The sequence below is a fragment of the Zootoca vivipara genome, chromosome Z1, assembly GCF_965207765.1.
Source record: "Zootoca vivipara chromosome Z1, rZooViv2.hap1.1, whole genome shotgun sequence".
Classification (NCBI taxonomy): Eukaryota; Metazoa; Chordata; class Lepidosauria; order Squamata; family Lacertidae; genus Zootoca; species Zootoca vivipara.
Window position 1 is genome coordinate 1,543,191 of NC_142583.1, and position 27,960 is coordinate 1,571,150.

The 27,960-nt window shown below is 43.0% G+C and overlaps 1 protein-coding gene across 8 annotated transcripts in view; it reads left to right on the forward strand.

The window, feature by feature from the left end:
- SCAPER (S-phase cyclin A associated protein in the ER) overlaps nucleotides 1-27,960 on the forward strand; it is a 190,130-nt gene that overhangs the window by 127,565 nt on the left and 34,605 nt on the right. For all 8 annotated transcript variants that reach the window (XM_035112173.3, XM_088660809.1, XM_088660808.1 and 5 more), the window contains 3 exons: nucleotides 2,856-2,979; nucleotides 14,305-14,534; nucleotides 23,145-23,300. In XM_035112173.3, the coding sequence (XP_034968064.2) occupies nucleotides 2,856-2,979; nucleotides 14,305-14,534; nucleotides 23,145-23,300 (510 nt within the window). The remainder of the gene's footprint in view (nucleotides 1-2,855; nucleotides 2,980-14,304; nucleotides 14,535-23,144; nucleotides 23,301-27,960) is intronic.

Here is a 27,960-nt window from a genome sequence, read left to right on the forward strand (position 1 = left end):
CCAGTGAGCACTCAGGGCTGATTTCCTTCAGGATGGAGAGGTTTGATCTGCCTAGGTTTGAACAAACCATTTTAGTTATCCTTTATAGGCAGGATATGTTGATGTGCAGCTGACTCACCCAGATTCAAATAAACTGTTGGATAACCACACTGCTGAGTTACTATTGGAACAATGCCTTGTTTTGTTTTTGTTTTGTTTTTGTTTCACAAATTTAATTTCTATGAAATATTTCTCTCCTGCCTTCTGAGCATGAGATTTCTAAGGTTGTGCAGAAATAAAATGCTAACATAATAGTATGTTGTAAAAAATGAAAGCTGGCTACTTTAAAAATGGTAGGCAGAAATCCACACAGAAGTGGGAATAATTAAATATCCCTAAACATCTGTGGAATTTTCGTTTAACCTAATATCCAAATGTCAAAGCTGGCTCCAGGTTTGCGCAGGCCCAGTCTGGGCAGTGTTCCCTGTCAGTGGACCATGATGGACTTACCTGGCTATGTCAGCAGCACTCTAGGCAGTGCTGAGCATTATTTCCCATAATGCTGCAGAACAGTGTTCACTCCATTATGGGAAATGAAAAGAGTGGCTAGATCCAGCTGTTTGGCACTGCTTGGAGTCCCCAGATTTTGCAGGAGGGGTTAAGGGAGGCCAAGGTCAGGTGGCATCCATGGGCACTTTCAGGGCAGCTGTTTTTCCAAATGGCATAGTCGCCTGGTAAATCAGCAGATTGAGTTGCAAGACATTATCTCTGGTTGACAACCAGCTTACCTTGGAAGGTGGGGGCACACAGAATTAAACATACTCTGAAGTTGGCAGGAATTTGGCAGGTCTGGCAGAAGAAAGGCAACTGGGCAAAAGGAAGGACATAACCTTTCCTATGGGAATATTGACAAATAATCCAATTACATTCCCTACAGACAAGCAAGTATATACCTCACATTTGCTCAAATATCTGGTGGTCACTGTAGATGTAAGATTTGCTTACGGTAACTATCTAGCCTTCCATGGGACAATCAAGTAAATCAATACAACATACTTAACCATAGAATCATAGAATCATAGAGTTGGAAGAGACCACAAGGGCCATCCAGTCCAACCCTCTGCCAAGCAGGAAACGCCATCAAAGCATTCTTGACATATGGCTGTCAAGCCTCTGCTTAAAGGTTTCGCTTCTGGCTTCGCTCATGTACCCTTCCCTATCTTGAAGGCTCTGGGTGGGTTGCAACATCTTTAAAACCCATGAACAAGGCAAAGGTTTGCTAATCCCAACAAGGTTAAAGTAAAACAATTCCAACACTGCTTTCCTTTTGGCTGCAAGAAGCCATAGCACAAACAGAAACTTGGCCATTGATTTTAAATCTTCCTCTTCTTCTTCTTCTTCTTCTTCTTCTTCTTCTTCTTCTTCTTCTTCTTCTTCTTCTTCTTCTTCTTCTTCTTCTTCTTCTTCTTCTATGATTCCTGATACTCCTGTTTGACAGGGATATGTCTGCTCTTTCATGAAGAAGAATTGCTAGAATATGCTCAGCTTCAGGGGTGGCAATCGCCTCCCAACCTGACCACCTGGCACTACATAGCATGGCAGAAGGATGATAGAAAGATTTGGGTTCCTGTTTACAGGAGAGAAAAGATAAAATTGGAGGGTGACAATAAGATCTCTCCTCTTCTTGGTCTCTCCTCTTCCTGCCCAGCTTTGTCAACAACTTGGAGGAGGCAGGTGGGGTCAGAGCCACAAAAGTCGGGGGCACACACTCCCCAAAGTCAATTTGCCAACCTCTGCCTTCATCTACATCACGTTTGCCTTTTAACTGAAGGAACTGCTGCGACCTTTGCAAATTACTGCATTAGCTGTGCCCAAAGTGGCAGAAAGCGTATGTTGCCACAAAAAAGAAAAAAAGTTTTCAGAAGGCCTAAATGGTTGACAATAATATAGCAGTTTATTCTGCTTGACTGCTGTCTGACATCTAGTGTAGTCATTTATAACTGTACGCAGCTTAGTACAAAATAGCTGCCTTTGTGTTCTTTCCACACTCTTAAGAGGTGTAAATGGCTCCCTAAACTATAGAATCAGTCCCAGTTGTCTGTAAGGTGATTGGTTATGACCTTTTGTATTCTCAAATGTCATTCAGGTGCATTGGCGAGGTTCTGTTTTTTTGTTGGCTTTTGTTTCCCTGTTGCCTCTTTTGTCACATTGCACCACTTCTCAGGTGATGCCTTTTTGAAGTGGTCCCAACTGAGCACTATGGTGCTCATGTACCCTTGTCGCTGATGATTTTTCAACAAAATTGACCATTGATTGACTCTTCCCTAATGCTACATTTATTGTAAAAGATGGTTACATGGCAATTGCAAAATGCTAGAAATGTCTGCTATGATCATTTGCAAATGTTCTTTTATTAAGGATTTGTAAAAAATGTATCACTTTAAGGGCTTTTGTATACATATGGAGCCACATGTGTTTCACCCTTGTTATGCCCTGTACAAAGAGGCTGCACTTTTAACGAATCTTAGCTTTCAGAGTTTTAGTTTTATGCTTAAATTTTGGCCATGAGGCAGCTGCTGAGACTGCCATGAACAGGCAGAATATTTATTTATTTATTTGCATAATGTGTATACTGCCCAAATAATAATGTCCTCTCAGTGTTAACTTTTCATAGAAAGAACCATTTTTATTTTATTTTATGGGTTCTTTCTTTCTTCCTGTTGTGTTCCACATTCAGAATTTGCTTTGTCCTTTGGCTGTAGTCTGCTGTTGGCATAAAAGTCAAGCTCAAAAGATGTCCCACAGAACTATTGATTTATATCACCTTGATTGGCAATTTTCCCTTAAGATGATTAAAATTTCACTTTATCTCTTAGGTCACTCTGCAGTACAATAAACGCCTATCACCTCGCCTGCAGTAACTGTGTGGAAAACTGCACCTATGTTTTGTTCAGCAACAAGATTACATTTTTAATTGACCTGTTGATGCACCAGTTAATGGTATGTAATGCTTTAACTTTAATTAACTGTGTTTGTGCCATAGTGGTGACTAGAAATACCTGATATAACTGGACCACTTACATCATGGATGTTGTGTTTACTTGATTTTACCACTATGATATGCAGACATTTGTATCTTCCTCTGACATGTAAAAAGAAGCAGGATCAGGAGCTTGCAAGTTTGAGGAGGGCAGCAAAGGGAAGGAGGGGCTCAAACCACAATCCCATCATCTGTAAAGTAGGAGACAACATTTTAGGGGGAAAAGACATTTGAGTGAAAGGCCTTATTAACAACAACAACAACAACACTGTAATTACATTTATTAGTTGGTTTATACAGTAAAAGTTCTCAAAGCAACTTGGCAAGGTAAACAACAGCATATAAAGCAGTTTATATCAATGAACAATACAAGATGTGTAAAATGCTTACCCAACAACATATTAATAGGAATAATTCGTACCCACCCCACAACAGATGAGCACCACCATAGGAGACAACGTAAATTAGCCAGGGTATACAATAAAAGTCCTAGCCTGGTGCCTAAGGCTGACAAGGATGGCACTAGGCCTGTTTCCCTGGGGAGAGCATTCCACTGACAGGGGCCACCACCGTGGTCAGGGGTTGAAGCCATCTCACATTCACTGCTTCCTTCTGCATAACTTCCCTCTAACTGCTTCCACTTGGTCCAGCTAGGGAATAAGTGGCAAAAGGAGACACTCTGTAAGGAGACAAAAGTTTAGGGGCAGGGGCGCATTTACCTGAAAGAAAACTAACGTCCACTTCCTACATGTTTGGGAGTAGACTTAGGTTTGTTGCCCTCTCACATAGTTCAAGTCTTGGAATTCTCATGGGCTATTCTGCATTCTGTTTTTAACACATGAAAATGCATCACTTATTCTGCATCTTAACAGGTTTTGCAAATTAAAGAGGGATGGAAGAGAAAGACAGATACATTTTAATGGGGAAACTTTTAACTTTCACTTAATTTCAGATGTCATTAAATATTTTATTAGAAACTCATTTTTAATTCATAGTAACCTCCTCATCATGAGATATTTAGTCTAGGACTGCTACTTATAAATGGTGTGTATATGTTTTCATGAGCCAAGCAGTTTGTTAATTGAAAAGTTATGTATGTGCCGTGAATAATTTACATTGCACAGTTAGAACCAACACACCATAGGACAGTTGACAAACACTTAAGAGGAAGCCCTCATTGTCAACAAAAGGAACCTGAATGCAACTTGTAAATTATTATTTTCATTCATCACATGCACATTTGCCTTCCTCCAGCTCTTTCCTGGAAGAACTGAGGTGTACAGTTTGAGGTTGTACGTAGGAAGCCACAGTATGGTTGTACATCCTCTGCTGAATGCACAAGATACCAGTTTGAGCGATTAAAGTATAAAAGAAATCCACCAGCAGTTAATATGGTTTGATGTCAAAGGCCTATTCCTGGGCTCAGATTTCATTCATTATAATTGTTTCTCTTTTTCATCTGGCTTGGGTTGGTGGATCTGGGGTCCCAGGAAAAGGCACATAGTTCCCATAAGCCTGAAGTCTGTCCTTTCCTGATATAGGCATTCAGACCCTTTGTTTAGATGAAGAGGCAAAAGTCTTCCACTCAAAAACGAACTCACGCCAGTTCCTTCATCAAGAATCAGCCTCATTGGCTATAACCCTTTCCCCCGATGGGCCTAGACCAGGGAGCTTCCACAGTTTTGCTTACATCAGAGCAGCAGATCCTGTGGACCATCTCCAAAAGTAGACAATAGACTTCTGACACTTGGAGCAGCATCCAGTTATCTGCTGGCTCGTGGTTATCCTTGACTCAACAGTCCTCTTTTCGTCTAACCACTTTAATGCTGACAATTGCTATATCAGAGACATGCAATGCAGTCCCAAGCACATTTACTCAGAAGCAAGCCCTTCTGTGTTCAGTAGGTCTTATGCCCCAGTAAATGTATATTGGATTGCACCTTTATCCACTGAAATAAAAAGCATCCACCGGAATGAATGCCTGTAGGGTTTTTGTGAACTTATGCATGGTTACTGAAGGGAAAGTTTAGTGAAACAAATCAGTGAAAGTTCTATTGTTTGCATGAATTGAGCCACTGAGTGTCCCACATTTTTGTAATACTGTACAGATTATTGCATAGAAAACCAACATTGGGGGAGTGTGGTGTCAAGCTGCGTTTTTTTCTCTAGTGAAAGAATCAAATATTATTGTAAGAGAGGCTCACTTGTTCTGTTTGAGCAGTAAACTTGCTATAGGAAGAAGTTGCATCCTATAAAATGCAACTTCCTATAGAAGACCTGCTATAGGAAGAAGCTGCATCCTATAAAATGTATAGTTACTTTTTGACATTTTCCCTAGAAAGACACATGTGCATTGCATGATGAAACCTAAAAACTGAATATTTTTAGCAGTGTCTTAAGTTGTGGAGAGGTGGTGGTGATGTATTTCAATACAAATGCTTTTGTGTTTTAAAAAATTGCTTCTATGGGGCAGGTCGGATTAATTTATTAATCAAGTGCTCTCAGATAGATCTAATGAGCATTTCCAAATGTCTTTGGAAATAACAAGCTGAGCAAGTTACCAAGCAATCTGAGCTTACCTTGAACCTGGTCTTAGGTGCTTTAGTTCATTCAGTTAGTTGCTTTCCTTTCAGAAGTGTCACTGCCCACCGTGGGTTAAATGTTCCCACCACATTCTTGCTTCTGCTGCCTCTTATGTACAGGACCTATTCCTGAACTGTATCCAAATTATGGACAAAACCATGCATGACTAGCATACATTTTATCTTGGATTGCATTAATCTAGGAATCTTAATTATTTAGAACAGTTCCTGCAAGATTGGACTTTCCTTCTTTTTTAGTCACTATGAAATAATGCATTCCATTATTTATTGATGGATTTGATTCGCTTTATATCCGGCCCTTCCTCCCGAAGGAGCCCAGGGTGCCAATGTAGCCTCCCATTCCTCAAAGACACTCAGGACAGAATCCACCGTTTTCACTCCTCTTTGTCTCCTCCTTTCATTTTATTCTCACAACACCCTACGAAGGAGGTCAGCCTGAAAGTGACAAGCCCAAGGTCAGTGGACCTTCCCAGTCCTAATGTGACATTCTTAGCCATGATACCACAAAGAGTCACAGTCTGGGATAGTATAATTTGAATTTCAAATTTGAGAGCCATCTTGGGGATCCTTATTTTCAAAGTGTCAGATATGAATAAAATATTAACAATAGTAAATAAAATGAGTTGATTGCTAGTTGTTTCTTGTTTCTATTTGTAAACTCTTAAGGAGCATCTGATTTTTTTTATTTTCACTTTTTCTTTTGCTTTTTTGAGTGGCCTTATAGCTAAAGGAAGGTGTATTCTGTTATTGCTACTGCGTTTTGTAGCTTAAATTACTTGAATGGAGATTCTTATGTCATATTTCAGATTTGAATAAATTATGAAGCAAAATGTACACCTTTAAAGAAAGGAGCTTTTATCAGCCAAGTAATGGCACTTGCATGTTTGACTCTGCAACAGAGGGACTTGCTTTAATATTGAAGCTTACTAGGCTTTTGTCCTCCTCTGGGTTATTTCTTCTTGTTGTCTGTCTGGAGGCTGAAGGACTGGAGCTGTCAGGAGCTAAAAGCTTTGTTTAGTCCCCAGCCAGGTAACACCAGTCAGCTTTATCTTCCCTTCCACCGCCCTGCAATTGGCCTCCACCCTGACCTCGCAGACCACCCACCTTAGGAAGCAGTGCCAGTCGCTCCATAGCTTAATTGCTTGGTTTTCTAAGGGACAAGAGAGAGAACGTCAGTAGTATTTACTGCAAATACTTTCCAGGAGTGCCTCTTTCCCAAAGCACTTCTGTTCAGGCAAGCCCAGAGGTGTTTTAAAGTCTGCAGAAACCACAGCAGCAACATCAGCAATGTTGAGAACGGGGTTCAGACACACCAGGAATGCCATGATCAGAGATAGCAGGACAAGGTGTACAATACCCCTTGGTGCATGTCCCCCGAGGGCACCCACGGAGAGACAGATTCTGCTTTGGAGAGGAAGGGCAGTCACAAAATATTATCCTGTCGCATCAGCCAAGAGGTCCTTAAGGTCAACCTGGGGAATGTTTGGAAAAAATTAAAACCAACAACATTTTTGCTCTTTCCATGGAGACTCCGAAGCCGCGTCCCATGCCGGGGAAGGCAGGCGAGGCGGCAGGGGGGAGAAGCGCTTCTCCTCGCCGCACACAGCCGGCATGGAACGCATCTTCAGAGGTCTCTGAAGCCGCGTCCCATGCTGGGGAAGGCAGGCGAGGCAGCAGCGGGGAGAAGCGCTTCTCCCCGCCGCCGCCTCGTACACAGCCGGCATCGAACAGGGCTGCGGAGACCTTCTCCGAAGCCCCGTCCCATGCCGCCGCCAGTACCCTGGAGCCCATAGGAACGCATTGATTAAGTTTCAATGCATTCCTATGGGAAATCGGGACTCGCTAGACAAATTTTTCGTAGGACGAATTGTGTCCTGGAACGAATTAAATTCGTCTAGCGAGGCACCACTGTATAGGTTGCCTACTTGTCCCATATTTGTTTCATCTTTTAAAGTTTTAGATGTTGTAAATTCTCCACTTGCTGTTTGAAGCGGAAAGCTGTGACTTGGGAGAGAATAGAGAAGGGATTTCTGTACAGTAGGCAGTAAATTGGGAGATTGTGTGTTGCCAGGGGGGTGGGGTAGTTCTTCTGGCATGCATTTTGTCAATTGTAGAGGTTTTGCCAGCAAAAGCTAAAAGGTAAGTGGGAACTGTTGACTTGGGCCTGAGTCTCCCACTCCAAGAAAAATTTCCTTAATTTTGTTTATTTAACTACAAACTAATTGGAGTCTCTTCCTCCAAGTCCCACCATCATCTTAGATTAGAGAGCCTACTCAGTGATGGCACCTCATATTTAAGATGTCCTCTGTAGACCTGGTTCCCACTCTACTGCCTTTTAAATGTCAGGTGAAGAGTTATTTTTGTGCCCCTGGGCATTCTAGCACACTGAGTGTTTGATGGTTTAATAAATGAACACTCCGGTTTTTGTGTGTTTTCATTCTGACTATAGAACTTTATTGTATTGTTCTGTTCTTTAAACTGTATCCTTCCCTGAGAGCTTATGCTCAAAAGGCAGCTTATACATTCTCTATATTATTCAGTAATAATATGCTTAGATTTAAGCTAATAATAAAAGTAAGGTCAGATGCTTCATCTTAGGACTGCTCTCATTCCCCCCCCTTTATTGCTTTAAGATGTAAAGAGAGTCGGTGGGTACCATTTTGATACTTTGGATGACTGTGTCAGGGTGTTTGTGAACATTTTAGTTTGCTTTCTGGGCCAAGAACTGTATCAGAGGATTCAGATATTTTTTCTTTAAAAGAAATTTTATCTATATAAATAAAAAATGTAAAGATGACTGTGGGCCTAATCGAAAAGCTCTGAAAGCGCTTGACCGATCGCTTTGAAACTCGGACACAACGTTGGCACACTGTACACGAGTGTTTTTATATACCTAGATTACATAGATGTCTCACCTGTGACAAGTTAGAACATTTTAAATTTTTAATTTAATTTTGATGTATGTAGTCTTGTTGTTGAGTTGTATTTTAATCAGTTGTTTTATATTTGGTGTTAGCCACAATGAGCCCAGCTTTGGCTGGGGAGGGCGTGGTATAAATAAAAATTTATTATTATTATTATTATTATTATTATTATTATTATTATTATTATCTGCTGGATGTCAAAGCAGCACAGCTGAGGATGTCTCAGCTGCAGCCATTGACTGCAGGCTGTCTTTGACATCAGAATAACATGGCATTGCTCAGCATAGCCCAGCCAGGGCAGCATGCCCACCCCAAGAAGCACATGGGGTGTGAGGGTGGGAGAGAGAGGAGTTGGTGAGACGGGTGCCATCACACGGGAGGAAGATGACGCCACGTAGCGGGAGAACCAGAGAGAGGGGTGTCGTGATGTCATGCGGCTGGGGTGAGAGGAATGGGGACGCTGAGTGGGGGTGGGCTGTGACCTTGGAAACGGGCAGGCCAGGATTTCACCACGGGGGTGGGTGGGGTGGGGGACATGCATGGGTGGGGGAGTCTGAAGGTGGGGGGGACAGGGGCACTCTCTGCTTCGTTTCCATTTAACAGATGAGCCACAGCAACGCGTGGCCGGGAACAGCTAGTTAATAAATAAAGAAGGAAATACATTATCATAAGGATAATTACATTCTGATTCACATATTAGTTCAGGAGGTGTGAACTGGGTCAGGTTGAATAAAAATGCAGACTGAACAAAATTCCCTGTCCTTGCTTTGCAGTAGGACTGCAGATTCACAGGGAAAACTATGAACATTAAAGCTGCATCTTGATCAAAAAACAGCAACAGGGACATCAACAATTCAAACAGAAAAATTAAAATGGTCATTTTTTGTTTTTGTTTTGCAAAGTGCTTCCTCAAAAAGTGTTGACTCATTCCAAAAGTGTTGACTAATTCCAAAAGAATGTGTATCTCAACTTCATATTCCCTTGGTTTCACTTGAGATTGTTTTGCACTGTCCACTTCCCGGGTAGGATGACATTCAAAGAACAGCGTCTAGTGGGACAGTGGTGAAGTGTATTGGTGTGCTGCTGTGTTTTAGTGCTACTTTCTGTTTACAACTGTGGGAGCCAGTAGCATTTTAAAGAATACTGGCCTTTAAAACAGGATTGGTTCCCCAAGCGCAAACAGCTGCCCTCCCCAAAGCTGCTCCTTCTAGCCTACAATAGCAGTTGTGAGGCTGTCTTTACTGCAGACTCCATTCAAGCACTGCAAAACTGTTGCTCCTCAACACCTGCTCAAGCAAACTGGTTATGCTCAGGGGCACACAAAAACCAAGAGAACAGGTTATCTCTTCTGTTCTGCTGCAGTTTCTCATTATTATTATTATTATTATTATTATTATTATTATTAAGCAGGTACTGTATTACGACTTCAAAATTTAGCAAGAAAAAAATGTCAAACCTATGAGAGAAACACAATAAAGTATTATAGGCAAAACTGTTCCTGCCACTGCTGAGAAGAATTGTGCAAAGAGCACAATTGTGGCCCAGAGTCATCCTGCCTTGATGGTTGCTGCTGTCCGTGATTCTCAGCTGTGGATTGAACCAGCCAAGACAGATTCAAAATGGTCTGCAAAGTTTACACTGGAAGCACTAAGCCCATCAAAGAGGATTAGGCCTCCCACCTTTTTAGCATTTACCTGCTGGACTTTCTTGGGTGTCTTTAGGACTGTGCATTAGAATGGAGCAAAGCTCCTAGTCCTGTGAGTCAGTCAATAAGAGCATGCTGAAAACAAATGGGAAGAGCCATCAGTTCAGTTTGCCAGTATATCTCTTTTCTTTCCCATGTCTGGCTTCTGCTTTCTTTACAGAATATGTGTTAGGTTTATTGCACATCATGCGTAGGGGTAGAGGAGGTAGAGGAAAGAAAAGGGCAGGTCCATGGTCCTGAAAATGTAACAGACAAACAAGATGATGGCCCACTTTCATAGAATCATAGAATCATAGAGTTGGAAGAGACCACAAGGGCCATCCAGTCCAACCCCCTGCCAAGCAGGAAACACCATCAAAGCATTCCTGACAGATGGCTGTCAAGCCTCTGCTTAAAGACCTCCAAAGAAGGAGACTCCACCACACTCCTTGGCAGCAAATTCCACTGCCAAACAGCTCTTACTGTCAGGAAGTTCTTCCTAATGTTTAGGTGGAATTTTCTTTCTTGTAGTTTGAATCCATTGCTCCGTGTCCGCTTCTCTGGAGCAGCAGAAAACAACCTTTCTCCCTCCTCTATATGACATCCTTTTATATATTTGAACATGGTTATCATATCACCCCTTAACCTTCTCTTCTCCAGGCTAAACATACCCAGCTCCCTAAGCCGTTCCTCATAAGGCATCGTTTCCAGGCCTTTGACTATTTTGGTTGCCCTCTTCTGGACACGTTCCAGCTTATCAGTATCCTTCTTGAACTGTGGTGCCCAGAACTGGACAGAGAATTCCAGGTGAGGTCTGACCAGAGCAGAATACAGTGGTACTATTACTTCCCTTGATCTAGATGCTATACTCCTATTGATGCAGCCCAGAATTGCATTGGCTTTTTTAGCTGCTGCATCACACTGCTGACTCATGTCAAGTTTGTGGTCTACCAAGACTCCTAGATCCTTTTCACATGTACTGCTCTCAAGCCAGGTGTCTCCCATCCTGTATTTGTGCCTTTCATTTTTTTTGCCCAAGTGTAGTACTTTACATTTCTCCTTGTTAAAATTCATCTTGTTTGCTTTGGCCCAGTTGTCTAATCTGTTAAGGTCATTCTGAAGTGTGATCCTGTCCTCTGGGGTGTTAGCCACCCCTCCCAATTTGGTGTCATCTGCAAACTTGCTCAGGATGCCCTCAAGCCCATCATCCAAGTCATTGATAAAGATGTTGAACAAGACTGGGCCCAAGACAGAACCCTGTGGCACCCCACTAGTCACTACTCTCCAGGATGAGGAGGAGCCATTGATGAGCACCCTTTGGGTTCGGTCAGTAAGCCAGTTACAAATCCATTGAATGGTAGCATTGTCTAGCCCACATTTTACCAGCTTCTTTACAAGAATATCATGGGGCACCTTGTCAAAGGCCTTGCTGAAATCAAGATAGGCTACATCCACAGCGTTCCCTTCATCTACCAGGCTTGTAATTCTATCAAAAAATGAGATCAGATTAGTCTGACATGACTTATTTTTCAGGAACCCATGCTGACTTTTAGTGATCACAGAGTTTCTTTCTAGGTGCTCACAGACTGTTTGCTTAATGATCTGCTCTAGTATCTTTCCTGGTATTGATGTCAGGCTGACTGGGCGGTAATTGTTTGGGTCCTCTCTTTTCCCCTTTTTGAAAATAGGGACAACATTTGCCCTCCTCCAGTCTGCTGGAACTTCGCCTGTTCTCCAGGAATTTTCAAAGATTATTGCCAGTGGTTCTGAAATCACCTCTGCCAGTTCTTTTAATACTCTTGGATGTAGTTCATCTGGCCCTGGAGACTTGAATACATCTAAACTAGCCAAGTATTCTTGTACTACCTCCTTACTTATTCTGGGCTGTGTTTCCCCTGCTGAATCATCTGCTCCATATTCTTCAGGTCGGGCGTTGTTTTCTTTCTTGGAGAAGACTGAGGCAAAGAAGGCATTGAGGAGTTCTGCCCTTTCTCTGTCCCCTGTTTGCATTTCACCATCTTCTCCTCTGAGTGACCCCACTGTTTCCTTGTTTTTCCTTTTGCTACGGACATACCCATAAAAGCCCTTTTTGTTGCTTTTAACCTCTCTGGCGAGCCTGAGTTCATTCTGTGCTTTAGCTTTTCTGACTTTGTCTCTACACGTGCTGGCTATATGTTTGAATTCCTCTCTGGAGATTTCCCCCCTTTTCCATTTTTTGTACATATCCCTTTTAAATCTTAACTCAGTCAAAAGTTCTTTAGATAGCCACCCTGGCTTCTTTAGGCACCTTCCATGTTTCCGTCTCATTGGTATTGCCTGAAGTTGTGCTTTTAATATCTCCCTTTTAACAAACTCCCAACCATCATGAACTCCCTTCCCTTTTAGTATTACTGTCCATGGGATTTCACCCAGCGTTTCCCTAAGTTTTCTGAAGTTGGCTTTCTTAAAGTCTAGAATTTGGACCTTAGTATGCTTGGTTGCTCCTTTCCGCTGGATAATAAACTCCAGAAGAGCATGGTCACTCCCACCTAATGATCCTGCCACTTCTACCCCACTAACCAAGTCATCACTATTGGTTAGGACCAGATCTAAAATGGCTGATCCTCTTGTTGCTTCTCCCACTTTCTGGACAATGAAGTTGTCTGCAAGGCCAGTGAGGAATCTGTTCGACCTTATGCTCTTGGCTGAGTTTGACATCCAACAAATATCAGGATAGTTGAAATCCCCCATTACTACTATCTCACTTCCTTTGGAATGCTTGGCCATCTGTTCCAGGAAGGCATCATCTGTGTCATCAGTTTGACTTGGGGATCTATAGTAAACTCCCACAATGAGATCACTGTTGTTTTTCTCTCCCTTAATTTTGACCCAGATACTCTCAATGTATACTATAAATAAGACAGTATTGTAGATGATAAAAATTAAAAATTTTCTTACCTACACTAATGATGGCCTTGTTTGGATGGGGGGCTTTTATCCATTTCCACAGCCACACAATCAATAAATCAAAAACAAAAACGCATAATAAATAGCCAAAACAAAAGCACCAAACTTAATCCGTTCCGGAAGTTGGTTTGCTTCCGAAATGTTTGAAAACCAAGACGCAGCTTCTGATTGGTGCAGGCGCCCCGGAAACAATAGCCGACAGCTGCATCAGGCGTTCAGCTTCCGAAAAACGTTCCGGAAAATGCAAACCAAAACACTTACTTCCAGGTTTCCGGCGTTTGAGAACCAGGGCGTTTGAGTACCAAGGCATTTGAGAACCAAGGTACCACTGTACAGAGAATGCTTGCTGTGCTAATGACCTTCAAATTGTAGCATCTTACTTGCTAATTAAATAGGTACACATGTTTTAAATACATTCCATCTACCTAGGTAGAGGATCAAAATCACCAGGCGTGAATTACTCCAGGCTGTGTAAATTACTGATGCAACACAGTATTCTTTCTTCAACTGAACTTGAATAAGTAGCTGAAGACTTCTCACTTCCTAGCTTGGCTCGTTACCAGGAACAGACTATTACAACGGATTTTAAGTAGCAACTCAAGGCACAGAGCTGATGAATAATAAAAAAATGTGCATGTTCTTCATTGCCAAGTGTTACCATATTCCCACGGAGAGAGATACAGCACTCAACTATGGGGCAACTGCACTTTATGATTCCACTATGGTACAATAAAGTGTAAATACCATTTTTTTTAAAAGTGAAATCAATTTGGAGTTATCATTAATTTCTGAGTTTAGAAAGCAGCCTTATTTGTTTTGGTATTCATTCCAAAGTTCCCTGGAGTCAACCTTTTTCTTCCTAGAATGATACCCAGCTCTGGACAGTGTTGAAAGTCTGCCACTTAAGACACATCTCCTTCTGTTTATCTTCATCCTTATTATTACTAATGCACTCCTTAAAAGACTCTGGGGCGACTCACCTCCCCAACTGGAGTGCATCCAGAGGCAGGCGACCAGGATGAAGTCCTGGGCGGAACTGTTGAAAGAATTGAAACAAATAATTTGGAAAATGGAGTGGTGGTGTTTTCTTTTTTTAATAATTTATTTTGCTTTGATATATCTGTGCAGGTTTACATTCCAGATGACCATAATGCTACCTTAGGAAGAACTGCCAACAAGCAAGTGTTTGAAGGTGTAACCACTGGAGTTCTAAGAATCATAGCTGTGGTGTTCGGGTGCCTGATCTCCAGTATACCGTATGGGAACAAACAGATCTGTGTGCCAAAATTCATTCAAGAACCAAAGAACAAGGCCACACAAGCGGAAGCCTTTAACAGCAGGATTCAAGATCTCATTAGGTAAGAAAACGACTGGATGTCTTTAACCTCTTCATAGGGGAAAATGAAAGATCAAGTCCTCTCCATCAACCTGGCTGGAGTGAACTGCCATTTGGCTCCTCCTCTTCCGGATTAGTCTCTACCCACAGTTTCCCCACCATGCTGCATCCAAGGGAAAGGGGACGGCAGCAGGGCCCCCTCTCTTGGCTGAGCTGTGACTAGGAGTCCTTTGACCCCTCCCCTCCCAGAACCACCTCCTGCAGTGGCCATGGTGCCTGAGCAGGTTGGTTGTCCTGTTCCTTCCCTTCCTCTTTTCTCTTTCGTATCATGTTAAGGGTGAACCATCTTGAGTGCAATGGCTGATAGAGTAAATAAATAAATGCTGAAGCCATCTATTGGTTCATCAGATGTATATCCTTCCTTCCTTGACGGCCATCTGTCAGGAATGCTTTGATGGTGTTTCCTGCTTGGCAGGGGGTTGGACTGGATGGCCCTTGTGGTGTCTTCCAACTCTATGATTCTGTGATTCTATTCTATGATTCCCTATATGGCCCTAGATCCCAAAGATACATAACAAAATAAGACATCATCTATTAAAACCCAACATTAAAAACACAATATAAACAAAATACATGTTAGCAAAATACATGTTAAAAACGTCATCCATCTTCAACGGCCTGAGTAAGGATGTGCATACTTGGCCACTGACTAAAGTTAATAATGTTGGTTCCAGGGGCATCTCAAAGGAGATCATTCCAGAAACATGAAGATCCACGAGGATCTGTGCCAGTAATCTTCCGGTGCTGATTTTTATTGTGCTGATTAATTAAAGCTTTAATTTGATGGTAATTTTTTTGTGAGCCCACGTGAAATTATGCAGATTCAGGAGGATCCATTCTAATTCTGCTGGATCCAAATTTTACACAGACCTTTTCTCAAAATTCCAAATATGCCCAGGGAGGTAGGCAGCCCCTAAAGACATGGCATATTCGGCATGAGACTAAAAGGGAAGGGAAATCAGTTGTCTGGTGCATGAGTTGGATGGTGTGGAGAGCATCCTGCACATCATCTTTTGTCTGTTTCCTCTCTGAATAGGATTCTGGGGGAGTGCTCCCAACCCCACCCAAATATTTGTCTTTCTTTTGTCTTTGTCATCTGTCTTCCACCTTCTCTGGAAGATGCGTTAAAGGATACATTTAATTTTTCAAGGAGATTTCCCTCTTCTCTTAATAAATTACCTTTTGCCATGTCTTCAACCCCACTCTGCCCCTTGCACTGACCCTGGCCTTCCTTTTGCTCTGACCTCTGGCACTAGATGCACTTGAAATTCCTTTCTCAATACATTAATTTCTAGATGGCAGGAACTGCACTTGAATGCACAGCTCTTTATCTTTCTGTATTTTATCTACATCCTTTCTTATGTGCTATACCATTTTTATTTAAATTGGCACTTTTGCCACCTCTTGCTGTTTTTCCAGATAGACGCAGGGGTATTCCTTCTTTACCTTGGTGCATGTGGAGTGCTTTTCTAATGCAGTGCAAGATGACTGGGTGTATAAGACGACCCCCCACTTTTCCAGTTAAAATATAGAAGTTGAAATATACTCGCCATATAAGACTACGCAGAAGCAATTCCCGGTGCCAGAAATCTGGGGCGCCAGAAATCGCTTCTTCTCGGACATGCGCAGAAGCGATTTCCAGCTTCTGGGCATGGGCAGTGCGGCAACAGAAATTGCTTCTGGACATGCGCTGATGCCATTTCCAGCTTCTGGGCATGCCCAAAAGCCGGAAATTGCTTCTGGGCATGCGCAGATGCCATTTTTGGCACCACTCGGCGAGTCCCCGCGCCGTGCTGCGCTGGTGCAGCGTGGTGCAGCACGGGGACTTGCCAAGCAGGCAGCTGGGTGACCGGGCGGCTCATGGCTGGATAAAGGGCCTCCGTAGGCACAGCACCGCTCCTGGTGAGTGGATGTACTATACTTGTACAGCGCCAACCTTGCTGTTTTCATACGGTCACCACATACCACGGGGATGCGGCCGCAGCCATTTTTTAGCTCCCCCCACCGTATGCGGCGACCGCAGATTCTCCAGTCCAGTTATACCCGGCGTATAAGATGACCCCCGACTTTTGAGAAGATTTTCCTGGGTTAAAAAGTCATCTTATACGCCGAAAAATACGGTACATTTTTTTAGATTTGCCTTGAGACAATCTTTAAACCTCTTTTGTTGACCACCAGCATTACGCTTTCCATTTTTAAGTTCTGAATAGAGTAGTTGCTTTGGAAGACGATCATCAGGCATCCAAACAGCATGACCAGTCCAACAAAGTTGATGTTGAAGAATCATTGCTTCAACACTGGTGATCTTTGCTTCATCCAGTACACTGGCATTAGTTTGCCTGTCTTCCCAAGTGATGTGTAAAATGTGGCCTTTACTGTGATGCCAGAATATGCTGTACCTCTTGAGATGGGAGTGCCAAGCAGTTGAAAAGACAAAAGAAGCAAGCAGCTATAAACCATAGTTCAAAAAATGATTTCAATTCTAAACGATGGTTAATGCAAAACATGACTTGGAGAAATGTCTGAACTGCGTAGAGAAATAAAATGAACACTTAGGCAAAGAAACCAGGAATCATAGCCCTTATGATACACAGCTAGATCATGTATTATTACTTCCTTAATTAATAAATTAATTGATATTTTATACATTTTAAAACCACACTTTAAAGTACTATGTTACCCATTGTTCCACATTATTTGTTACATTTCTAATTCTTCTCTTTCTCAAGGTTTCTAACCATCTCTTAAATAGAAAACACTAAAATGTTATATTGAATTTTAAATTACCCCATTAAAATTATGAGGGTGACTTTCCTCATTTAGGATTAGGGCACTGAAAGGCATTCAGCTTTTATATGTCACTGACAATGTGAAGATTTCCATTTTAGAAAGTGGTTCTCTTTTACAGATCTATTAAATTAGATTCCATGATACATCTGCACCTAGCATGACTTGTCACGAGAAACATATACAAAGAACTTGCTCACTTAGCCTCCTGAACCAAGTGTACTGGATTTGACCTTCATAAAATCAGCGCCCAGCACTAGAACCAGGTTGATTTGTGCACAACACCTTGAGTCTCTTGGACATGGGTTGGCAAACTAAGGTCCGCGGGCCGGATCAGGCGCAATTGCCTTCTGGATCTGGCCCGCGGACGGTCCAGGAATCGCCGCATGGATTGCCAGTGCAGGTGTTCTTCCCCTCTCTCTCCCTCTCCCTCTCCCTCACATGGTGGTGGCAGCGCCTCCTCCCTCCCTCCTCCTGGTTTCTCCCTGCCCTGCCTAGAGGAGGAAGGGGGTTGGGCTTTGTTGGTGCCAGCAGCAGCAGCGCTTGAGCAGCAGCCATTTTAAGAAGCCCGTCTCCAGAGTCCTTTCATGTGCCGCTCATCATCCCTCCGCTGCCGCCAGCCCCTGCTGCTCGCAAGACAGGTAAGCAGCCACCGGGGCTTATGCTGCTTTTGCATCATTTCCCCCCCCCAAAAAAAATATAGTCCGGCCCCCCACAAGGGCTGAGGGACAGTGCACCGGTCCCCTGCTGAAAAAAATTGCTGATCCCTGCTCTTGGACATCCTAGAAACATCGTTATTGGCTGTTTATATAGATCTTGGGCCCACCCTATCCTTTAGGCTCCCAAGGAGATAACAGAAACAAACAAAAGCAGACAAAACAGAACATCACATTAAAATATCATTAAGTTCATCATCTTGCTGTTAACCCTGAAAGCCTGTTCCAACCAACAGATTTTACAGTGCTTTTGAAAGGTTCTCAGGTAGGACTTTGGTGAATGTCCAGCCCAAGGGTGCCCGACCTCTGGCTGCCCAGATGTTGCCGGACTTGAACTCCCATCACCCCAGCCACCATGAACAGAGTTAATGAAGTTGTAGTCCATTAGCATCTGGGAGACCACAGTTTAGCCACCCCTGGCGGGGGGGATTGCATAGCGAGGGGAGGCAACTGAGGGCCAAAGTGGGGATTCATGAGCCAGTTGTTACATTTTTGTCAAAAACAGCTGCTGGGGACTATAGAACCTGCTCTCTTGGAAGGCCGTGAAGGTCCATTGGATGGCTTTAAAAGAGGATTAGACAGATATGTGGAGAATAAGGTGACCATGGGCTAGCAGCCATGACGGCTCTGCTCTGCCCAGTTGCTGGAAACCACAGGAGGGGCAAGTACTCTTGCTCTGGTTTTCCACAGACATCTGGTTGGCTGTGGAACAGGATGCTAGACTAGGTGGGCCATCTTATGTTCTTATCCCAGCTGGGGCTGGGGCTGCAAGTCTTGGGGAGAGAATTAATGACTCTCCCACATCACTTCCCCAATGAAAACCAGCCCACTGAAGCTGCTCTTTACTCAGGGGAATGAATAGGTACACTGGCATTTTTTCCAACTGGGCAAATAGTTTGGGCCTGGGGTTCATTGGGTTAATGGCATTGCAGGGAGGTTAAACCCAAAAGCACTGCAATGCTGATGTGATGGGGAGAGTGGCTGCTTTTTTACAAAAATATAAAGCGACGGGCCATTCAATCACAGATCTTTATTGGATTGCCTAGCCTTGTAATTAAGCCCACAGAAGTTATTAGCTAGCAGTTTTGTTTTATTTTTACTAGCCCTCAAAGAGGCTAGTAGCTTGCCTTTCTATGCTGGCCATGCAGGAGTGGAAGCCAGGTTAGCAGTGCAGGTGATCCATCCCCTCTCCTCCAGCTCCCTTACTCACATGCATGGAATTTCATTCACTTGATTGCATGGAATACCTGGTTGCCAGTGCCTGCCAGGCTAGTGTTTTAATACAAGACTTCCAGAGGGGCTGTGTTCATGCAGTTGATGACTGAGGTCCACTGATAGAATATGCCAGGATTCACAAGCAAGGACTGCTCCCTAAACGCGGCAGGAAATGCTCAGTACACACAGTTCCTAGGGCACAGAGATTCTGCTGTTGCTGAAGCAGTGGGTGATTTTCCTATCAGTGCAGATCAGAAAAGGATGGTGCATTTTAGAACAATTGATATTAAAGCACGTTTGTCATCCAGTTTAAAATTAGTGCATTTAAATAATGTTGAGATTTGCCATAAAAGAAGGCTGATTTGAGCTGAAGAGGAAAGCTGCAGGAGGAAGGCAAAGCCAGTGGCTGCTGTAGATCCAGACCTAGTTCCTTTCTGCTACCTTTGTATATGTATCAATGCTCCCTTTCCAAATGGGTTTTTCAAAGAGTGTGACATTTCAGGCTCTTGCAGTCTCCAACTAGGAGGTCTGCTTATGGATACTTTTACCCTGCTGACACCTGGCACTGACTAGGCTGAGTGCATGAGTGCATGCTTGCGCCACCAGCTCCCCACCAGCTCAGGTGATGCCTGAGAAGCAAGCCGAGACTTTCACCAGAGATATTTTGAGGGATCTGATTCCAACAGGGGAATGAAAGGCATGGTGACAAGGCAACAGGACAGCGGGAAGGAATCTCTAACAGGCAGGATGGTATTATGAACAGCAGCTATTCTCCTCTTAATCACGTCACTGTGTGTTCATTGCTCATCCGTGGAGAATTTGCACATACCACATAAGCAGGACTCATAAAGAGAAGAAAGCCTGACAAGTGTATCAGCAGGGGAATGGGGCATGAATGTGTTTATTAATCACTTCTTACAGATTTTTCTAGTCTATCTTTCCTCATAAAGATCCTAGTAAATAAATAAAAGTAAATATATAAATGGGGAATATGAGAATAGGGAACCATTCACACACGATTTCTGCCATTATTTGCCTCCCAGCTTTCCTCGACACAGGCCAGCAGCCTATGTGGTTCTCCCACCACCCTTTTCTCCTCACAACAATCCTACGTGGAGGATTAGGCTGAGAGATGGCAGTTGGCCTAAGTGAGGAAGTGGGCCTGGTCTTTCTGCTCCTAGTCCAACACTAACCACCACACTGCAACAACACCTTTCCTCTTTAGAGAAATTGTAGCTATTATTTTCCTACACTTCTGCACCCCTATGAATAGCTTCATCAAAATGACTGTAGCATATCACTTCAAGAGATGACTAAAAAGGTTGTGGGAAGCTAATGAATTCTTGTCAGATGAAGGGCTTTCTAGGAGAACAAAAGCTGATAAGAGAATCTGCCGCTGTATCCATAAGTGCCATCATTTTCCCCATAGGTGCCTCCCTCCCACATCAAACCCTTTGTTAAATGCCCTGCTTCATGCTCAACCAATGCAAGGGGTAAGTAATGATGTCAGCTAGAAGCAGGGCTTTCTTGGTGGCTGCTCCCAGGATTGCGGCTTAGCACCTCTAACTAAACCAGTGTTTCTCAACCAGTGTGCCTCCAGATGTTTTGGGACTACAACTCCCATCATCCCTAGCTAGCAAGACCAGTGGTCAGGAATGATGGGAGTTGTAGTCCCAAAACATCTGGAGGCACACTGGTTGAGAAACACTGAACTAAACCCCCTCAGTGTGCCTTTGCTGGCATTCCAGAAGGGTTGTAGACAGTTGAGCCTGAATAGTATTTGCACTATTTTTAATGTGTTTTATGTGTTCTTTTCTATTCAGTTTTTTCCTGTTATTTTAATGAGTTGTCTAGAGAGCACAGGAGGGGCAAGGCAGATTTTAAAAATGCATTTTAAGTGATATTTTTTTATTAGGTTAATTCTCGTAGTCCAGTGCAGATAAATTCCCCTCAGCATCAGGCAGCCTAATTCTCAAATCATTTGTATTGGTAGGAGCACCATCTATATCTAGGAGACTGAACCTGGTGAAATATTTGGAGCATCAGGATTTCAAGGTGTATCTATATCTGCCTTTCTGAAATCTTGTTGCCACAGCCTGAGATAATCTCTGAGTAGAGTGACTTGGTCACTAAAGCACATTGGGTGTTTGATGTTTTCAGCTGTTTCCACATGTTTCTGAAGGCCAAATTGATTCTAAGCTGGCACTTCCTCCTGGTTTGCTCTTGACTTTTGATCCTCTTACATCTCTATTGCAAGGTAATTTGCATCTAACTGATTTCTCCACAGTCCTTTCCTGCAAAAAGACTCCACCTCTCAGACCCCACATTAGTTCTGTCTTCTAGTGATCAGAACAATTTAGGGAGATGGTGGTTGCTTCCAGACAACCTGTTTGTTAAGCATTCACTCTGATTTTTTTTTTGCAGGGAGGTTTTTTATTTGTGAAGGGACGCTTGTGGTGCTGTGGTCTAAACCACAGAGCCTAGGCCTTGCCGATCGGAAGGTTGGCTGTTCAAATCCCCGTGACAGGGTGAGCTCCCATTGTTCGGTCCCAGCTCCTGCCCACCTAGCAGTTCGAAAGCACGGCAAGTTCAAGTAGATAAATAGGTACCACTCTGGCAGGAAGGTAAATGGCGTTTCCGTGCACTGCTCTGGTTTCGCCAGAAGCGGCTTAGTCATGCTGGCCACATGACCCAGAAGCTGTCTGCGGACAAACGCTGGCTCCCTCGGCCTACAGAGCAAGATGAGCACCGCAACCCCAGAGTCGTCCGTGACTGGACCTAATGGTCAGGGGTACCTTTACCTGTACCTTTTTTATTTGTGGGGCAATTAGACTATGTTTTAAGTGTGGGTTATCCTACACTTCCCTTTGCTTCTTCCTGTCACTTTCCATATCACAAACTTTCCAGTCTTTCAGGAAGCAGGTTTGTTGCACAGGTTCTCCCCATCAACTTTACTTCTGCACCTTGAATTTGCCAGCATGTGATTGAAGCAAACCCTTAAATAGCGACAGTCTGGATGCTCCCAAATTTGAATTGTCAGGACAATACTGGCCAACAGCAGCAAAAAGTTAGCAGGGAAAGGTTCAGGAGTCAGTTTTTAGTAAAGGTTATGCCTTAGGATTGATTTGAAATGTCTGCTTTTATCCGTGGGGAAAGGATATTTCTTTGAACAACAAAGAAGTTCATCATTTGTTGTCAGCTAAAAAAGATAGAGAATGTAGAAACTAGACTTGGGGAAGACTGTGTTTTGATCATATTGTGCCTTGTGTGTTTTAGTTTATTTTTCTCATTCTAAACTATTACTTAAATACAAAAGCGATTGTGAATCACTTATTCAGATATAAAAACAAAGACGTCCATTAATCTTGAAGTAATACATTAGGGTCTACAAATATAAAACAACTTGATAATGGCAAAATATATGTGATCGACACAGAATTATTATTATCCCACCCTCATACAAGCTCAGGACAGCTATTAACATTAATTTAAAAATCAGCATAAAAACCACAATTTACAATAAAATCCAGGTACAGTCACCTGTGACAGTCAGTGGTATTCAAGATGAAATAAATGTGTTTTAGACAAATTAGACAACTAGGGACTCTCTCACTATACTCTGAAGGCCAACAAAAATAAGTTGGTCTTAAGATAATGCCTGAATAAATACAGCATGAAAGGCAATCAGATATATACTAAGAGGGAGTTCCATAGATAAGGTGCTGCCACCGGGAAGTCACTGCATTGTATAGTGCTTCCACACTGGGGGAAATTGCCATACTCCTTGGGAATATCACAATCGGGGCACCATGACCTGCTTTAATGCATTCCCCCCCTTCTCTTTCCTTTGCCAGCTATGTGGTCAATATGGGATTAATTGAAAAGCTGTGTTGCTGTTTCCTCTCCGTCCAAGGCCCAATTGATGAAAACCCCAAAATAGCCACTTTCTTACAGAACTCTACAGCAGTACTGCATGGGATGTGCCAGCTGTGTTTGGCAGTCAATGGCAGGTAAGTGGCTGCTGTTTGTTTGTTTGTGTGCCATTATCCTACCCTGGTAGTTTTCAATCATTTCAGTCTAATTCTCAAATCATTTGTGTTGGAAGGAGCACCATTTATATCTGGGAAACGTAACATGGTGAAATATTTGAATTTGGATCCATTCTTTCCCCATCCCCATAGTACAGTGTTTTTTTCAACCAATGTGCCATGGCACGCCTTGAATGATGGTGGGGGCAGTCATGAACAGCACCAGCCTCTGTCCCTCCTTCTTTCCCTCCCTCCTTTTAATAAATAGATTGCGTAGATTATATTAATAGAAGTGGCCACGCATGGCAAAAGCTGCATCACCTGCATCACCTGCAAAGCGCGCCTGACAGGAAATGTAGTTCCCAATCCGCCCCCCTTCTGCCCCGGAGGCCAAAGTGGAGCTGCAGAAAGAATGTACCAGTGGTTGGTCAAGGGAGCCGTGGACTCAGAAAGGTTGAAAACCTCTGCCCTACCCCATTGAAACTTTTGTGCAGGGTGGTGGGGTGGAGTAAAATATGTTTTGCGACCACAAAGATCATTTCAGTGAAAAATGCATCCCTGTTGAGTCCGATAATAATATCAAATACAACTTTTGCAGTGTTCAGAAGATTTCCAACAAGCAGTTTTAAAGAGGATTGAATCCTATCATTCAAAACATTACAACAAAAGAGTCCAAATTAAGATTGTGCCTATTTGATCTGTTATTCCCAATAAATCTAGCCAATATTCTACCAGCTAATTACAATTCCACCAAAGGTGCAAAATATCAGCCTAATCTACTGCACACTTCAAATACTAAAAACTAACAGTTCAAAATAGTCTATTCATTCAAGTTGGAATCCAGTACTATTTTTTAAAAAAACTGATCCTCCTCCTAAGCCAGTGATGGCGAACCTATGACACGCATGTCAGACGTGACACGCAGAGCCCTCACTGCTGGCACGCGCCCCATCGGCCCATTCGTGCTGTTGTTGTTGTCCTCTCCCCCATTTGTTCTCCCACTCCTCCTACAGCTTGTCTCCGCTAGAGCTTGTCTCCGCTGTTAAAACCCGGATCCTTTTTTGTTGTTGTTGCTGCTGGTAGCCAGAGATTGGTTTTTTAAACCCTTTCTGTGCTGTTTTTTCCCCCTGGCGTTTTGGCACACTATGATTGGGTGTAACAGCGTTCGTTTTTTAACCCGTTCTGTGCTGGGGTTTTTTGGCGCTTTGGCAGACTATGTCGGTGCTGCATGTTAGTTCAAGTGAATGTATTATTCGTCATTTATTTCTGTTCTCTTCCCCCCCCCCACACCCGAAAAAAAGCGCAGCAGCTTTGGGGCATCCCACCCAAAAAAGCGAAGCAACTTTTGCACTCCCCCAAAAACCTCCAAAACTTTGATCAGCAGCTCCCCCAAAAAAGCTTAACAACTCTGGGCACTTTGTGATAAAAAAGGTTTTTTTGGTTTGGTTAAATAATTAGTTTTTGGTTTATTAAATACAGTTATATATTACAATTATACATTTTTGTTATTTAAACTATAAATATCGTGAAATTATGGTTTTTTTCTCGAAGTGACACACCACCCGAGTTATGCTCGGTTTTTTGGTGAATTTTGACACACCAAGCTCAAAAGGTTGCCCATCACTGTCCTAAGCTATAGCTTGCTGATAAACCTTTAATGCTTCTGATGAAGCCTGCGCCTCCATTTGTTCACTGGTATATTAATGCTTCGGTTTTCATTGCTTGGTATGCTAGAAGCCTGTGTTCTGTCCCAAGAGTGAGGATGGTGTAATGGGTAGAGTTTAGGACTTGGACCAAGAAGGTGAGGGTTCCAATCCCCACTCTCTCGGGTCACAATAATACAAACCAAAATGCAACTATTCTTTGAAATTCATGCATCTCTTAATTTTGCAGTGAAGTTCTCCAAACAAAAGGATGCATGCACTAGGGGAAAGTGCAGACAAAAATGTGTAATAGCAAGGGAAATTGCTTGTAAAAATTCCTAGATTAGGCAAAACTGTATATTTATATTGGGAGGAATGGACATGAAAATGTACATGACCTTTTGTGCAATTTTTTTTTAAATTGCCAACTGATACAGAACTGGGGCTAAATGGATCTTAATGGAAAAACTGAAAGTAAGTGTCATTGGTAGAATCGTTCATCCCTACCTTGGGCCAGTCACATATACCCTAAAGTCACTTCACAGGGTTGTTGTGAGGAAAAAATGGGGGGAAGGAATCATGTGGTGCCCTGATCTCCTTGGAGGAAAGGAGAGTTTTCCAATGCTGGGTCTCTAGATGTTGCAGGACTTCAGCTCCCATCATCCCCAGCCAGTTTAGCCAATGATCAGGGTGGCAGGAGTTGTACTTCAACAGCACTTGGGGACCCCAGGTCAAAGAAGGATGGAATAATGCTTTAATAGATAAATAATACACAGGTGTAGAGCAGCATGTATGCACTGTAGTATGGTAACCCACCTTCAGGAAGATCATTTCCACATCTTCTGAGGCATCCTTAACCTCTTTATTACTCCAAATTTCTAGGTGTGAGAGGAAGACGAGAGTTATCATAGCTTCCTCTTTTGGGAAGGGCGTAGGGAGCAATTAATCTTCCTTGTCTAGTTCCCTGGCATAGCTGCCAAGTTATCCCTTTTTTACAGGGATTTTCCCTTATGCTGAATAGGCTTCCTCGCGAGAAAAGGGAAAACTTGGCAGCTATGTTCCCTGGTAGCTTCTCACCCATATATTTTGAAGGCCTGGGGCTGCTTGTCATACCGCTTTTGAGAATGGAGACCTTTTTCTTTTCTTCCCCCCCTTTTCCTGTGAGAACCTCTTAAGTAAAAAGCTACTGGCTTCTTATGAGCCCTGGATGAAGATGGTTAAATTCTGTAACAGACACAAGTGTTAAAGGCTGTAGCACTGTTTGGGCCCACTCCAAAGTTCACTGAAGTTAGTGGGAATTGTTCCAGAGGCATTAGCAAGCTTCTCGTGAAGCCTCCTAAGATCTGTGTGCCAGTGTCCGTAAAACAGGGACATTTCAGAGGCATTTCACTGGAAGAGCTTGGTGGTGCAGAATAAAAACTCTCAGCTAATCACATGCATACAAAACATCTCCAAATAGTATATCTGCACATCCACCTGGCCTTTACCGGTAAGAGTGAGCACAGTTATTCTTCTTTTGTTCTCACTGTGCTGAATTTTGTAATGAAAGGGCAGCACATGGAATGCTCATTAAGCTAGAGGCTGAATTGTTGGCTATGTGTCCCCAGAATGTGCTAGGAATTTTTTGTGTTGTTTTTTTAAATACTGTAATAATAATCAAAGTTGAGGTCAAAAAGATCAAAGGGATACGGGCTGCCTTTGTCTTGTGTTTTATTTCAGTAATTAAGGTAATGTCTGTTTTGGCTGCTGGGTGACAAATAAAATATATGCAATTTTTCTTGACAACTGGTTGTTCTGCCTTCCTTTGCTGGCAGACAGCATATTCACCAAATGCTAAGGACTACAGGCAAGAATTAAGTGAGCTTATTTAGAAGGGAAATAGGCAACTGGAAAGCCATTATGCCCATGAACTCTTGGTTCCTTTTGGATGTGCTCCTCTGCCCCAGAGGAGCATCATATTTATGTAAGCCACACTATCCGAGTTTAGCATTGTGTCACAAATACTCCCTGGTTCATAAAAAGGGGCCAAAGGCATTTTGGACCTATTCAATGGTCTTTCTGATATCTGTATTGGAAGATAAGTGGAGTGCACAGTTTAACTACTATTGGTATTGGGCACAATGCATAGAGAGGCTTTATTATTATTATTATTATTATTATTATTATTATTATTATTATTATTATTATACCCCGCCCATCTGGCTGGTTTCCCCAGCTACTCTGGGCAGCTTCCAGTATGTATAAAAACATAGTAAAACGTCAGACATTAAAACCTACCCAATACAGGGCTGCCTTCAGCTGTCTTCTAAAAGTAGTGTCGTTCTTTATCTCCTTGACATCTGATGAGAGGGCATTCCACAGGGAGGGCGCTACTGCTGAGAACGCCCTCTGGCTGGTTCCCTGTAACTTCACTTCTCACAGTGAGGAAACCGCTCCCTCACAGAGGGAAGCATTCGCCACCCTGCAGAGCCCATCGCCCAGCCCTGCCCAGCTCGCTTTTATGAGCCAGGATGTGCAAGGAACAAGGAGACAGGTGGTTGATTTAACTCTTCCAAGCGGCCCATCCACATCCTCAGATGCAACAGATTGGAATTAATCCCATGCCACTTGACTAGGCGGGATTGGAATCCATGGGGTTTAAGCCTGCCAAGTGCTGTCGCTTTCCTCTTACCTCAGGGGTACCCAAACTAAGGCCCGGGAGCCAGATGCGGCCCAATCGCCTTCTCAATCCGGCCCGCGGACGGTCCGGGAATCAGCATGTTTTTACATGAGTAGAATGTGTTATTTTATTTAAAATGCATCTCTGGGTTATTTGTGGGGCCTGCCTGGTGTTTTTACATGAGTAGAATGTGTCCTTTTATTTAAAATGCATCTCTGGGTTATTTGTGGGGCACAGGAATTCATTCATATTTTTTTTCAAAATATAGTCCAGCCCCCCACAAGGTCTGAGGGACAGTTTGCTGACCCCTGTTAAAAAAGTTTGCTGACCCCTGTCTTAC